Source organism: Cydia splendana, chromosome 3, assembly GCF_910591565.1.
Source record: "Cydia splendana chromosome 3, ilCydSple1.2, whole genome shotgun sequence".
Lineage (NCBI taxonomy): Eukaryota > Metazoa > Arthropoda > Insecta > Lepidoptera > Tortricidae > Cydia > Cydia splendana.
Window position 1 is genome coordinate 8,826,186 of NC_085962.1, and position 16,138 is coordinate 8,842,323.

General features: G+C 36.2%; 2 protein-coding genes and 1 long non-coding RNA gene across 3 annotated transcripts in view; 1 reads left to right on the forward strand and 2 right to left on the reverse strand.

The window, feature by feature from the left end:
* The window catches only part of LOC134806523 (uncharacterized), a 496,946-nt gene that overhangs the window by 284,971 nt on the left and 195,837 nt on the right, over positions 1-16,138 (forward strand). The gene's annotated exons all lie outside the window — the stretch shown is intronic.
* Positions 23-720, reverse strand: LOC134806480 (growth-blocking peptide, long form-like). Its single transcript, XM_063779749.1, has one exon. The coding sequence runs from the start codon at positions 521-523 to the stop codon at positions 41-43; it is 483 nt and encodes a 160-aa protein (XP_063635819.1). The 5' UTR covers positions 524-720; the 3' UTR covers positions 23-40.
* LOC134806260 (osteocalcin 2-like) lies at positions 7,715-15,343 on the reverse strand. The gene is made up of 6 exons (XM_063779489.1): positions 15,220-15,343; positions 14,876-14,972; positions 13,351-13,390; positions 11,113-11,208; positions 8,414-8,542; positions 7,715-7,965 (listed from the first exon to the last, which is right to left on the reverse strand). The coding sequence occupies exons 2-6, from the start codon at positions 14,947-14,949 to the stop codon at positions 7,924-7,926; spliced, it is 381 nt and encodes a 126-aa protein (XP_063635559.1). The 5' UTR covers positions 14,950-14,972; positions 15,220-15,343; the 3' UTR covers positions 7,715-7,923.

Here is a 16,138-nt window from a genome sequence, read left to right on the forward strand (position 1 = left end):
TAACGTGAATCATCCTTAATGCATTTATCATTTCAATATGTCAAGCACCAACAAGCATGCATCGGCCGTCAGCGGTACGTCTGTAATTAGCCTGGCATGCTCCTGAGAAATTCGCTCTTTCGTCTTTTTTAGTTGTGGTCTCAGATGCTGCCGTTGTTGTTTCTTCGTGTTTATCCTCCTTTGTTTCGTGTTCTGTTGTTGAGGTGGTTGAAGAAGATGTAGTTATTTCAGATACCTTCGTTTCTTTTGTCTTTTCATTTATGTTGTGTTCTCCTTCCTTGTTGTCCTCTTTTTCGTCATGACCATCCTCGGCTGCACTAGGAGTAGCGGGAGTAGTCACCGTTTGCTCTGTGTTGTTCTTATCGGCGTTACCACTTCCAGGTCTCCAGATATTATGTACATCTTTATGGATTACTTCTGCTGTATCTTTAACCTTTCCAAAAAAATCTTTAACCAGTCCACCTTCCACTGAATAGAGTATTGTTGATATGAAACAACATACAAAGACTGTAGGAAGCTTCATTATACAACGCAACCCGTTCTAACTTCTTGTAAATTATAAACTGAACTGTAATATCTACTAAGAGCACACGCTTAAATAGATAACGACTTGACCCCTTGTACTTATCAGTTATGTACTCGCATGATATGCTCATGTTGATATTGATTTAGACAACTTCAATATTCTTTGCTTATTTATACTTCTATTGTCGCCTGTCTGGATCTTAAATCTTGGAACAGGGTCTGAAAATAAAAAAAAAGAATATTATAATTCAATAATTTGTAAAGTACTTAGTTTTAACTTTAGATGTTTAGCATGAATTGACACACTAAAGGATGACTCGCATTAGACCGGGCCGTGTCCGGGGCCGGAGCTTCCGGCGCATCGTTTTCTATGGAAAGCATCACGTGATCGCCTGTCATGTCATAGAAATTAAGGCCCGGACACGGCCCGTTCTAACGTGACTCATCCTTAACGGGTTTGGAACAAATATTAGAAGCTTGTCAGACTCTAGAAAAGTGACGTAAACTGCAGTTGACTTTTGTGGCAAGTGCCAATGTCAAAGTTAGCTGTGAAATTGGACCATTATTTAGTATAAGTTATCATGTAATGGCTTACAAAGACAACAATAAAGATTTCGAAAATATATAGACTAGAGAAACAGAGAGACATACTCGTACTTGCAAATGCCATTTACAATTTGCCAAGTATTTTTGCACTTTTTGCAGTAATAATTAGTTTTAAGTGTGATTTATTTTTTATGACATTCAACTTTTAATCTTAATATGTATGTATTTGTAATTACTTAATAAAGATTCTTAATGTTTACTTGATACGTAAATTGCGCCAAATACTAAATTAACATAAAATTGTACTGTTATGTTATCTGGAACTTTTTGCTTATGTATAACTCGTGAGAATATTTAATTTTGGTTATTATATTAGTGAAATCGACAAAATACAATAATCACATTTTATTTTCAAAGTTTCAAATAGAGCCCCTGGTCTCTTGTTGTTGTTTTTTATTAGAAACCCGTTTAATGTTAAGATTATAGGTACCTAGTAGGTTTGTTTTTTCGTTTTGCCAATCAAACTTGAAATAGGAACGTTTATTCCATTGCTTATACATTCATTAAACTTTTTTAAAGTTTAAATCCTTGGTTTTATGGTTTTATACCGGTTTCGCCTAGGGAGAATTGTAGGAATGGCAACAATAAATACCTATGGCATAACACTTTTATTCGAGTCCCGAGACGTTTCTAAAATATAATTTAATAAATTTATCGTATAAGTAGGTACTGTACCTCTAAAATATTGATCTACATCGTCCTAATTGATCACGCCTCCATCCTTGGGGACAATCTAAGAGCGGAACACGTATAACTTGTCCCGTTACTATGTCCGATTTCATCGTAGTAGACGTCGTCAAAGACACGTTGCGAAGTTTCTCGCGAAAATCAAAACTTGTGCCGTAAACCAGATTCACTAATAACACTGTCAAAAACACAAACACAGTTTTAGCGTCCATTTTAACGCAATATGATTAAACCACTGCGCCACGTAAACTGCGTATATTATCGTGCAACGAAATCTAATCACCAAGGCTCTCTGCAAACACCGTTCACATCCTTTACCTTGCCGTCTTTACAACGTTCAGTGTTTATCGGCACATCGATCATACTTCCCTCTGTCTTGTCTTCACTAGTTTCACTACTACTACTTTCAAGATTTCCTACTCTCTTCTTTGGCGAAACCGCATCTATGAAATTAGACACCGGATTTTTGAAAATATCTAAAAAATCGTTTGTAGAAAAAGTAGCACTGTTAACAGGTATCAATAAATGAATAATAATTACGAACAGTACTATTCGCACGCACGGCGGTGTCATTCTACAAAGCTAGGAGCGTTCACTGTCGCGTCTCGACACAATTTTTATCAACTAACAACGTCTACTGCACGTGTATATCATACACTTTATATCTATGATGTTTACAGCAGCTACATATATAAAGAATTTTATCAGTAAGTCGTTGATCTGATCAAGAATCTTGTGTTCCTTTTTTGAAGGGAAACTGACTTCCTGTTTGCTTAATCTAGGTACAATTATGGCCGAATTATGACCGTGTTATTCAGGAACTCAAAATGAATTTTACTTCCTGATTCTTAAACTACATACATCAGCTTAATCAGTAAATAGATATTTTACTCGTCGTATACCTATTATTAAAACCTGTTTTCGTGTTTAACAACTCTTCTATCTAAATGAGACGTGATAGACAGAAAATTTTCCTTATTTACAAGGTATTTACATACCTACGGCGTGGCCTCGGCAACAATCTGAGGTTATGTTTTATCAGACTATTGTAAGCAAATAGCGACTTCTTGAACCACGTTATAAGGTTCAGAATTAAAATAATAGAGAAAGCTTGCAATACCTAATTTGTAATTGGGTAATACTTTCCTCTACTTCAAATAAATTATTTCGCACCGTGCACGAAATAAAGCACCAGATAATTCTTAGAAAAACATAGATAGAAGTTATTTTTTAAACACAATTTATATTTAATAAATCAGATAGAAATATAAAAAGTAGGCGAGTTGACCGTGACGTCACTACACACGTTTTCATATAAATTCCATATTGGCAAATCATTTTGACAGTTCTAAAAAAGAAGCTGATTTGACTAATAGGAAAGTTCTCAATTATGGCAGAAAAACGAATAGCTTATTTTGTAATATAATAAATAAAACTTGGAATGAAAAAAACCTGTGTGGTCACCACCAGTTTGGCACTGACATAAACGCTATCAAGAATGTAACTTACTTTCTGCACTTCTCGCTCGTGTATTAGTGCGAGCGAGATGTATAGAAAGTAAATTACGTAGACGTTAGCGTATTATGTCAGTTTTGACACTGTCGGTGACTCATGGTACGGGCACTGGGACTATACGTATACCTACTATAGTTCGTTATTTTTAGCATTAGAAAAAAGGTAAACAATCTTGACGTGTCTTTTTATTGAAAAACACTTTTAAAAAATTAATCACGGCAAATATGTAACAATTATTAATCATATACGATTACATATTTACATTATTTTGCTTTCAAAGTAATAGTTACTGATTTTTAAAAAGCGTTTTTCAACAAAATACACGTCAAGATCGCGTAGTCTTTTTCTAACGCTAAAAAACGAACTATAATAGTATGTCAAATACACGTATTAGGTTGTAAATAGTATTATTTCTAAGTAGTAAGCTTTATTGCATCAATTGACTCCTATTGCTTCCATCCTCGACTAACTAAATTGATGTCCCCCACCCATTACCTTTAAATAGTTTTATTACATTCGTGGAAGTTACTCACGAATCAATATGATAGGTATTATGTACCTACATGTACGTATGTAGAATGGCATGTGATATTCTTTGAATTACTTAGTGATTCACAAGAAAGAGAATGTTACGTCATGCTAGCGGATATAACTAACTTTTATCTGATATCTTTATTACTTATGGAAACTGTTACGAAGCTTGTAGGTACAGTCAGCATTATAAGTAGCGTATGAAACAAGACGCCAAAAGTATTATATGCCACCCTCGATTACTTTTTCAAATACAGATATACTTAAATATATCTCGACAGTGCGCGTTCAAAAATATCTGCAGTTAACAGTTCAATAATTAAATATATAGAACAAATAGAAAAATTATTGCTCGATTTGTTCTATATACATTATAATTATATACAGGGTGGCTAAAACATAACTGCATTCCCATTTCCAGGGAGTTTTTAGGATTATACTGAGCAACTTTTACTATGGCACACCATCCCCGAAATCGCGAAAAAAAATTTGGAGGTTTTATACATTTTGGCTGGTCCATTTTCTATGGAAGGGTAAATTTTTCGTTGTAAATTGTTAAGAAATTAGAGAATGAACTTTCGATGCTAACCGTACAAGGTAAATTGTTGATAAAGTGATTCAGCAAACGGTGTGGCAATAACTAGTTTTTTTTTAAAGTCCGTTTAGCTAATTCTGCACCGCCTTGGCTGACCTCACAATCACATAATAAAAACTGGCCAAGTGTGAGTCGGACTCGCTCACGAAGGGTTTTGTACCATTACGCAAAAAACGGCAAAAAAATCTAGTTTGTTGTATGGGAGCCCCACTTAAATATTTATTATATTCTGTTTTTAGTATTTGCTGTTATAGCGGCAATAGAAATACATCATCTGTGAAAATTTGAACTGCCTAGCTATCACGGTACATGAGATACAGCATGGTGACAGACAGACAGACGGACGGGCGGACGGACAGCGGGGTCTTAGTAATAGGGTCCCGTTATTACCCTTTAGGTACGGAACCCCAAAAATAAAAAAATAAAAACACAGCTAGTTGCATTTGTGTTTTAAAGTTTAATTTGTGTGAATAATGTTATGGTATGATTCATATGATTGGCCAGATTATATTTTCGAAATAAGTATTGACACTATGAAGGGAAAATAAGGTAGGTATTAGAATAGGATCAAGTTGGCTCTGTACAGATTTTGCATTACCAAAGTATAGCAGTGCCATCATAAATGTCAAATTTCTATGTGTCTCTAATCACCTCACCGATGCGATAATTGCATGCGATTTGGTTTACAATTACAATGCGGCATTTGATAGAGTTCGTTGCACCTACTTAGCCGGCAATTATCTATAATCGTATGCAATTAGGTCAGGTGAGTAAAGCTCCTATGAAATACATATGACCAGATATAGAAGTTTTTGTGGCAAAATAAAGTGATTGAGATAATAAAATATCGACATGTCTGTTATCGATGTTACCATAACGTTATACTTAGACATTTATTACATTTTATAAGAAGACAGCTACCGCGAAATACACAACACGTTCGATATCTTCTTCTCTTTTAATATATTGTTAGTTTTCTATTCTTTTGGCCCTGTATATTACAATTTTCGTTTTAATTTTTAAGTATTTAATGTATGTAATAAAGAAATTATGTACTTACCGCTTTGTAATTGATTTGCATTATTGTCTCGGTAACTTACCTACAGCAAGTAGAAGTTACATATTTTAAATATTAATCTACCTAAGACATCGATAACAGATTTATCGATGTTTCATTTTCTCAAACCCTCGTTTTTTGTTGGTTTTTTGCCACAAAAACTTCTATGTCTGCATATGACAGAATGACACTTAACACATTCACTGCCCCCAACGCACAAGTGTGTTCACCGTCATACAAGTTTGTTCCTAGGCCACGCCCCCTGGCAGTGAATGCGTTAAACTTCCAGTTAGCTTAGATGGACCCTAACAACCTAATAATTTGGTTTTTGACGTTTACATAGAATGATATAAATTGTCAAAATAAGTTGGCGGCGTTAATAAGTTTAATAACGAATTATAAAAAAATGATAAATGCATCATTGTATAAACCTTGTTAGTTAATCCCGCAATGGCCGCAATATAGCCTCGCCTGAGTGAATCCTTTCCGGGAGAGACCCTTGGCAAAATCACTGAAAATACAGATTGACGGAAATTGCACATTATAAACAAGTTTTTTATGGTGTAAGAACTGTAAGATTATTTTCTTTCCAATTATGTAATAGAATTATTTAACATTTTTCATTAACAGCTTGGTAAAGTCAATGACAACGTTACAGATGTAGTGCGTAATTGTTTTCGAAAAACGTTCGGTTTTAGGGTTCCGTACCCAAAGGGTAAAACGGGACCCTATTACTAAGACTCCGCTGTCCGTCCGTCCGTCCGTCCGTCCGTGCGTCCGTCCGTCTGTCACCAGGCTGTATCTCACGAACCGTGATAGCTAGACAGTTGAAATTTTCACAGATGATGTATTTCTGTTGCCGCTATAACAACAAATACTAAAAACAGAATAAAATAAAGATTTTAGTGGGGCTCCCATACAACAAACGTGATTTTTGACCGAAGTTAAGCAACGTCGGGCGGGGTCAGTACTTGGATGGGTGACCGTTTTTTTTTGCCGTTTTTTGCATTATGGTACGGAACCCTTCGTGCGCGAGTCCGACTCGCACTTGCCCGGTTTTTGATTATTACGCTACTTCAGTCAACCTCAGTACTTTTTGTACCGAGACTGATTGAAATAGCAAGACACGTTCGTATATTTCCGTGAATAGACTATGGAAAATAATTATGCACTACATCTGTATGCATTGCATTGTCGGTATCCAAAAGAATTAAATACGGTAGGTACCTATACAGTGGGCATTTAAGATACCTATAATTACAAAGAAGTAAAGTGCAAAAGTGTTAACGTATATTTTGTCGTCGACCGTACACTTTTCATATTTTGTTTTTAGTAGTATTTTTCTCTTTATTCATCATCCTTCTTAGGCTAGGGTTTTTATAATATGAATATAAAAGTAAAATATAAAAACACTTACAAAACAATAAAAATACACATAAACACATTATAAAAAACCTAACCTAGGGTGCCGCCAGCAGCGGGGCAAGGCCCAAGCTACCGGTGGTCAGGGCTGCAGAGAGAGGAACCGACGTACTATCCGCGCCGTGTCCAAGATCACCGCCTTCTGCATCTGACCCTTGATCCAACCACCTAGCGAGAGTCTCTCAAGATGTTGGTCGAGACTCTTCGCTATTAGACCGTTCACTGAAACGACTATCGGGACAATGATCGTCGAATCAACATCCCACATGGCGGTTATCTCGTGAGCCAAGTGTAGGTACTTACAATTATTACATTAAAGTTACTGAGAATGGATCTAATTTTTATGACACTTTTTATATTAAAATTTTGAATATAGGGATTTCAATCTCTGACAAACATCCCTTGAATGAACGGACGTCGATGAGCAAAATATACCCGCACCACGAAGGCATTTTGTGATTAAAATACCGCCCTTTCATGAAAACATTTTAATCACTATCATGATACTGCACTGAACTTTGGAAGTGACGTTGTTTGTTTAACAACTGTCCTGTATATTTTAAATGTAATATCACCACAAGCAGTAATGTAATGTCGCCACAGACATGTAGCTCCAGTTGCCATCTGAGCATCACCAATAATTACATTTAAAAAATATACCTACTTATTGTTGAAGTCGTCCGTTTAGATAAAGAATGTGAACATTAAAATTAAACATTAATTTACTACTCCCATTGTGTTTATTTCAAATCATATTGAATTGACAGTGACAGGTTTCAAGTTTTGCACTCGGCATTTTTGTGTGAAATATTACTTATAATTGTAGCTTAATAAAATATTATAGCATTTTCTATTCTACGAAACGATTTCATTGTGTGTGAACTCCAAACTGAACGAATGACGAGGTGCATAACTTTGATTGTGATAGACAGTGATCACAGTGAACAGGGATTACTGATAAAAATCGGCGCCAAATTGTTTTCGGCTAGTTCTTTCCGCATCGCCTCATGTGTCTCGACTTCTTGTGCTGAAACAAGTAATATCATAATGTGAGTAGGTATGTTATTATATAAAATATGGTTAAACCGGCACCCGGTCAGACTTTAAAAATATATTTAAAATGATGGGAATGAATCAGCAAAATATTTTTTTTTCTACAATCAAATTAGTAAAATCGTGTATCGAATCCCAAAGAATTTGAAAATACTGGCAACAAAAAAATTGTTTTTCAACCTACCCTACTCTGAACGTAAGGTAAAAAGTAATTTAATGCTGTATGCATATTAGGGGTAGTGAAATACGGGTATTATATTTAACTCGACCATTAGGTCGAGGTCGAGGAATTATTAAATTCAAAACTACGGTATTCAGAGTGTGAGATTCGACATTTTTCCTGGCATTTGCCCTTGATTAAAATACAATACAAAAACTGCAATTTTGCGTGAGCTCCCTCTTAGATAATTATCAATACTGACGTGATGGCTCTTTTCGTGGGAATCATCGCAATCCACTTCATTGTTCTTGCTGTCTTCCTCGGACGACGACGAAGACGAAGATGAAGATGAGGATGAGGAAGAGGATGAGTCATCCTTCTTGCCGTGCCCCTGAAACATAATTGTTCTTGATTCACAGACTATCCGCACTTCGATAGAGTCTGTGCGGAAAGAAGAGTCGTGAAATGTATTAGTTCCCAAATATATTCCACGACTCTTCTCTTTCCGCACAGACTTTAACATTCTGAAGCAGGGTGATTTTTTTACCAGCCATACTCTGCGGAGTGAATTTATAGATTATACTGAACAACTCTTACTATACGACCAATGCCGAAATAGCAAAAAAAATGCTGTTTCATACATTCCGACTGATGTGGTGCCGCCGATTTCTCCATAGGACGGCCAAATTATTTTTCAAGATTTCGCCATTAGTCCCGTAATAAAAGTTGTTCACTATGACCTATAAATTCACTACGCAGAGTAAGACTGGTAAAAAAATTTCAAGCCTGTATATCGTGGGCTAATGTTAAAGACATAATACTCGTAATTCCTTCGAATGGAGTTAAGAGGTTCACAACTTTAGCCGACAATACCTAAAGTTGCAAATTTCTTAACTCCATTTGAAGGAGTTACCTAAGGGGTTTGCGAGTCTTAGCATCCGGCGACATATTAAGGCTGCGTTTCCACCAGAGATCTGCGAGGTAGCTGAGCGGTGCGAGGATGCGTAGCGACAATAAGCGACCGAGGTTCGGTGAGGCGGGAGCGGAGCTTTTTAATGTTATTCGCTCGCGTCCGTACCTCGCAACACATCCCTCAGAACATAATATATTCCTTGCTCACATCCTGCCCTTGTTTTGTATGTACAAAAACCTCGTTCTGCTGAGCTGTTTCCACTAGAGCTGCGCTGAGCGAGGATAGGTAAATGAAGTATTTCTATTGGTTCATGACAAACACATCCCTCGTTCCGCATCCTCGCACATCTCTGGTGGAAACGCAGCCTAAGACTCGTGTTCTCTACAAATATGCGCTCTGAATACTACTTGTTAAATACTATTCCAAGCTCCGCGACACCCGTTTGCATCATATATCATGCATAGAGTTAGACAAGTCTGCAACGATTTTGATAGCACACGCAGTGCAAGTGTTATTTAATACGTCATAAAAGTTAGTCGTTAAAAATAACACTTGCACTGCGTGTGGTATCAAAATCGTTGCAGACTTGTCTTGGTCTAACTCTACTGCATTTGTTCTATTATGGGCTGATGTTTATTGGAAGTCAATAAAAGTAGCAAAGTGAGTTAGTCTAGCGGCATAATTATTCTGTTTGGAGTTTACGAGTAGTTGCGCCCTTGTTCATAAGGCAGCAGTAATTTTTATCATAACATTTTCCCACGTCTTACTTATAACAACGGTTCTTCTTCTGTGTCACGGTGCGATTCGGGAAATGAATTAGACATTCACTAGATATGAAATAGTAAAGATATGTGACGTTCCACAGCAAAAGGTACCTTATAGCGGCTGGCGCTTACGCTATTTTTAACGCCGCTCCAATATTCAGCCGGGGCAATGGTACCTTTTGCCGTGGAACGTCACATATCTTTACTATTTCATATCTAGTGAATCTCTTATTCATTTCCCGAATCGTGCCGTTAGTCTTTCTAATGAAAAATATTGATAAGAAACTTGTTTAAATTCTAATTCAAGAATTGATCATGTGGTATTTTAAGTGAAACAATAAGTTCAAGAAACAGCTTAATCTAAAGTCGGTTCTACAATGTCTTGGAAGTTTATAAAAACGCAAAATATACGACATTTAATAACCTACCTACTTAAAATTTCTTCCTTAAAATCAAATTAGAGTAGGAATATAAAAAATGCCGTAAAAGTTGAAGTACCGTTTCATCATTATTGCTCATTAGAGCCGCAATTGAGGCTCGCTCGAAGAAACCCGCCGGGAACCATTCTCAAAACAAACTCGAGAGTTCTGCGTGCACTACGGCCATTCAAACATTAATAACCAACCAGTATAGATTTGTATACTATTCCATTATTATTTTTTTAGTTATATTCAAACTTTTGAAAGTTGAAATGACAGAAATACAGATGGTCAAGCAAATCTTGTCAGTAGAAAAAGGCACGAATTCAAATTTTCTATGAGACCATATCCCTTCGCGCCTACATTTTTCAAATTTGCCGCCTTTTTCTACTGACAAGATCTGCTTGACCAAGTATATAATATATTGTGATATTATCATAATTTCTAGTTCCGTACCTTCATACTACACGAAAAAAGAAAATACTAGAAAATATAGGGCATTTACGGCACCGACAATTTTTACAGAAATTTTCTTACACTGACATAAAAAGGACATGTTGGTACAATCGGTTATTTTTTAACTTATCTTGCATGTAGTTTAATCTGGTATATTATAAAAAAAAATTAAGTAGGAACATGTTGTGATTTTTTTTTTATTTATTTCACGCCGTGTTTTTTTACTTGGGTAGTAATGGTAGGTACCTCTCAAACCTTGTTGTTTAAACTAAAAATGTTAAATATAGTTTGGCAAGCCATTTCCGTCAGTAGAAACAGGCGGCGAACTTAAAAAATGTAAAAAAAAACTCATAAAAAATTCGTGCCTTTTCTACAGACAAAGTGGGTTTGCCAGAGTATAATTACTTACGCTTTTGCATCTCTTGTCATCTTCTTCAGAGGAGGACGACGACGATGAAGAGGAAGAGGAGGACGAGGAGGAAGACGAGTCGTCGCATTTGTTTTTCTTAAACAAATATTAGATTGATTTAGTTACTCTCCTAGTGTCCTACTTTAAGGATTTTTTACTAATATCTAAGAATCAACTAATTAAAAATCAATATTAACGTATTTTTAAAATTACCTATCATTAATAAAGCGAGTTTTTATAATTAGAGAGTAGAATTTACAAAATGATGTATAAAGTCAATCCATAAAAAGTCTGCAGCGGATTTGATAGCCCACGCAGTGCACGTGTTATTTTAAACGTCAAACTTTTATGAAATTATGACGTATAAATGACAGTTGCACTGCGTGGGCAATCAAATCCGCTGCAGACTATTCTTGGTCCGATTCTAGCCGAGTTTCGTAATGCCGAGGCCACACTAACGGGAAACGCTGTTGATTATCGTGATAATCCCAGTGTGGCCGTATGAAAAGTGTTAATTATCGCGATTATCAACGGCGTTTCCCGGCGTTTCCCGTTAGTGTGGCCCCGGCATAATAACAAATCAAAGAATTTTAAGACACTAGGCCGGGAAAACGCTAGGTTGACGAAGAAGAATCACAAACACATAAGTAGTCATGTTCATGACACAAAATATTTGCCTAGCAGCTTCGTAGAATTCGCAGCTATGTAGAAAGCACCACGTGATCACCGATCAGCTGTCATAAAAAAATGACGTGTCGGACGCCTCGGCTCGGGCCCAGCCCCGTCTAGCGTGAGTCATCCTTGACATCCTTAAAGCATAATTATTGTGATTGATTATAGGTTGTCCTCACTTTTCCTTCACCCTTGCTCTGATCTAAATTTGTTATCATTGGTAGACAATTTAACAATAACCTTTAAGCCTTGCCATTCATTCCCAATCGTGTCAGTGCTGATAACGTGAATAACACAATTTGTAAACAAAATGCTAACTGCGACATCAACACTTAATTACGTCTATTAATTAAGTAAACAAGAATTAAACTATAATTCAAATTATGACATTGGTGGATAAATAATTGTCGCGAAATGTAAAGATCATATATGATCACGCGCCATGGTGCGGAGTTTCACTGGAACTAATTTTCTCATACTACAGGGTGATTTCGGGGTCGTGGAGCAAAAGAGCCAGACATCATACAGAATCCAAAGATGAGCCTAATGATGTTGTTAATTATTGTTTATCACCAATAATGATGATTATTTTCCAGATGACAAGTAGGAAAAAACATTTTTGCATACAATTTGGTGACCCTACTCAATGTGACGTCTTGTCGCTTTCCATACAGCGTATGTCAAAAGTCATAGGGTGACCATAATTACTTAGTATAACATTAATTTTACTTGAAAAATAAGAATAATTCAAGTAATTATCTTTTAATCAAATACTACCATATGATAATGTGGATCATTTACAGAGTCAGAAAAAGTGGTTCTGAATCACGACCCCGAAATCACCCTGTATACTGAACTGTCACCCTATACATGAAAATAATAGCGCCCCCTTGACAATGACCATATATTACTGGTCAAGCTTTAATTTCATTAGTTTTTTATCATCATCATCATCATATCAGCCAGAGGACGTCCACTGCTGGACATAGGCCTCCCCCAAAGAGTGCCACAATGACCGGTCTTGCGCCACCCGCATATAGTAGTTTTTTATACAAATCACTAATTACGATGGAACGCATGTACCTAAATCGTTCAGAACGTAAGTACCTGAACTAAGGAAAATTAAAAAATGACATTCAAATCCACCTTTTAGTCTAGACAGAGTATGACTTTATTGGAACCCTGCGCAATTGTTAGGATAATTTCTGTGGCCCTATGAATAAGGGTACACTCTGGCAGCGCAGGTGTAAAAGGGTGTAAGTTCCACGTAACACTTATGCCCTTGTACAGCTAGCTGCGCGAACTGGAACCCTTTTTCAGTAGGTCTAATAGGGGAGACCGAGGTGAGTTTTGACAGGGGAGAGTTGTGACATAGTCGATCTTTTGGAATCTATTAACTAAAAACTAGCTCGCAATAGCGTGCGTTTGTTAGTTCAAGTTACGAGCTAACAAACGCACACTGTTGCGAGCTCGCTAACAGTTATTAGATTCTAAAAAATCGACAATGTGACAACTCTCCTCTGTCACAACTCACCTCGGTCTCCCCTACAGAAGTAAAGTTTATACCTTTTCGTCATCATCGCATCGCGAATGGTGACTGCTGCCTCTGAAATAAAGCAATAATAAGTATTCAATTTTTTATTTTAGTTTAATGTTGATACGAGTAGTTTTAAATTATCCTTCGATGATTTGATGATTTATAAACGATTTTAAAATGGGGGATGGTGTCAATTATCGGGATCTTAGTTTTTATTAACTACCTATGTCATATCTAAGCCGTTGATGGTTTTATATAAGTATATATATATGGAGGTATATGTATACCGGGTGTGGCCTGTAACATGAGCAAATAATTAAAACATTATGAAGATTTAGACTCCCTATTTTTCATACAAAATAAATATTATCTTCAATGGACGCCATCGCCACGCCATATCATTGTGATTGACGTTGCTTGTCACGCCTCAAACATAACAAAATTCGCAATACATTGCGTCTTAGAATAAATTTTAAAGTGTATTAAAAATCAAACCCCAAGTTATTTTTAAAAGTCGCTGAACAAATGTTGGTCAGTATGAGGAGTACAGCCTATAGTTTAATTTTTTGCTTATGTTACAGGCCACACCCGGTATATCAATCGCGCAAATTGACTGACTAACAAACAAGAAAAAAAAAGCAAAGTGGGGGAAAATAGTACATTAGTTGAAGAGGCTAAAAAATCAACGAGAGATGGAAGAGTTAGTTTGAGGGCCGACCCGTTTTTCGTTTTTACAATTAATCCGTAATTGGACTTATCGTCTCAACGAATTACAAAAATAACAACAATCATCGTAATATAATTTTTGCCTACATTTGTATTTTTTTTATTAAATATGAAAATTTATACATATATAAATAGCCTTTAATTTTTAATTGGATTAGTAACCCTACCATTAATGAATAAATTTTCACCAATCAGTGAGTGTAAACTTGTAAAATAAAAGTGCAGTACAACTATGTATGTATTACAAAAAGACATTGTTGGACTGTGGCCACTGTGGGTTTACGTGCACAAATAAGGGATGACTCACCCTAGACCGGGCCGAGCTTCCGGCGCTTCGTTTTCTATGAAAAGCGCCACGTAATCACCGATCAGCCGTCATAGAAAATTACGTGTCGGACGCCTCGGCCCGGGCCCGGCCCGGTCTAGCGTGAGTCATCCTTAAGGCTTAATTTCTAATCAAGCTTTAGGTATACCATCTATTGCCACATTTCCGAGTAATAAAGTAAAAATATTTTTATTGTTGCTCAAAAAGTGGTACTTTATTAGGTGTTTAAGTAGGACTTAGTAGACTAGTGCTTTTTACTTTTCCATTTTGTTTTATTTATTTCTGACCGTAATCCTGATCCCGATCCCGACCACACCAAGGAGCTTGTACACCTGGTCTACGTTTATTTAATTAATTAATAATAAAATGTATGTTGTAAGTAAGTATACTACTATGTTTTTGAAAGTAATAAAATTTCAATTGGTATTTGATTTAATTGGTGATTGAATGGTGATTAGAATCACACACTTTGCATACTGAATAGATAAAATAAGCGATCTTACTTGCATGTTGCTCTAGCGTCAGCAATGGCGAGTACAGCCAGAACGGCCAATAATATAACAATAGTTTTATTCATGGTTGACTTTCTACAGCAGCGTTCTGAAATAGACGAAGGTTTCCCTATCATTCTTACTATTTTAGTTACAAGGTATTCAATAATATAAATATATAATACATGTCTTATAAAATCACAAAGCTGTCAAAATGTAAGAAGGTATGCTGGACACAGTAATAAAACTGCATTTGTGAAAATCTAATGCTATAAAAAAGTGCAAGTATTGTTTTGTAAACCTAAGTCTGTCTTAAAGTTAGTTTGTCAAGAGTTTAAAACTTTATTGAAACTTACCTAAATGCAGCAAACGTTATACAATGTCTGCGTGGTCCGAATCAAATATTTGCACTGACTCCAATGCCCGTGAGATACAAGAACTGGAGCACATCTTAATAATTTACATAACTTTAGTTATCCAACAATAAGGTCAGTCTGATAATACTTTGAATCAACATTAAAATAATTTCAGAATAGTGTCGCTTTTATTGACAACGTATCAATTGATTTATAACTGCACGTCGCTGGTTGATTGGTTGGTGGTTAATACATATTAATGGTTAAGTATTTAATGTCTAACTCATGGCCAATACATTCAACGGCGAAAAATAGGAAATTCGCAACGAGTGACAATAAATTAAAACACGACCGAAGGGAGTGTTTTAAATCGACATGAGTTACGAATTTCCTATTCGCACATGTATTGTACAACGTTTTACAGATGTCCTTTATTTTTTTTTACATAGTCACGTATTATCCTCAATTCCGCCCTAGGGCGGTAAAGTAGCACCATATGTATTGTAAAAACAGTTTAGGCTTTGAGTCAGTTCGAATTCCGAATAGGTAAGTAGAAACGTAATAATACCAAACTTGACTTTCCAAAAACTACGCAAACCAAGTAGCTACATATATATGTTTCTTGACAAAAGAATGAGTTCCTACTTAAATTTCGGAGTGCACTGCAATTATAGGGGATGTATTACTAACACAGCAATTCACTCTGCTTTATCTGGATTAAGTATTCGATAAACGCTCCACCCTCTCTGTCAGCGAGAAAACAAGCTTCTTACACAAATAGAAGGGATTTTAATATCCCTAAGTAGTGATGATACTGGCCTTCTCCTATAAAAGACTTGCAAAGTAATCCACAGAAAGCGCACAGATATCCTCCAAATCTGCCCGAGTCATCGCATCCTTTCCGAATGAATAGGGTCAA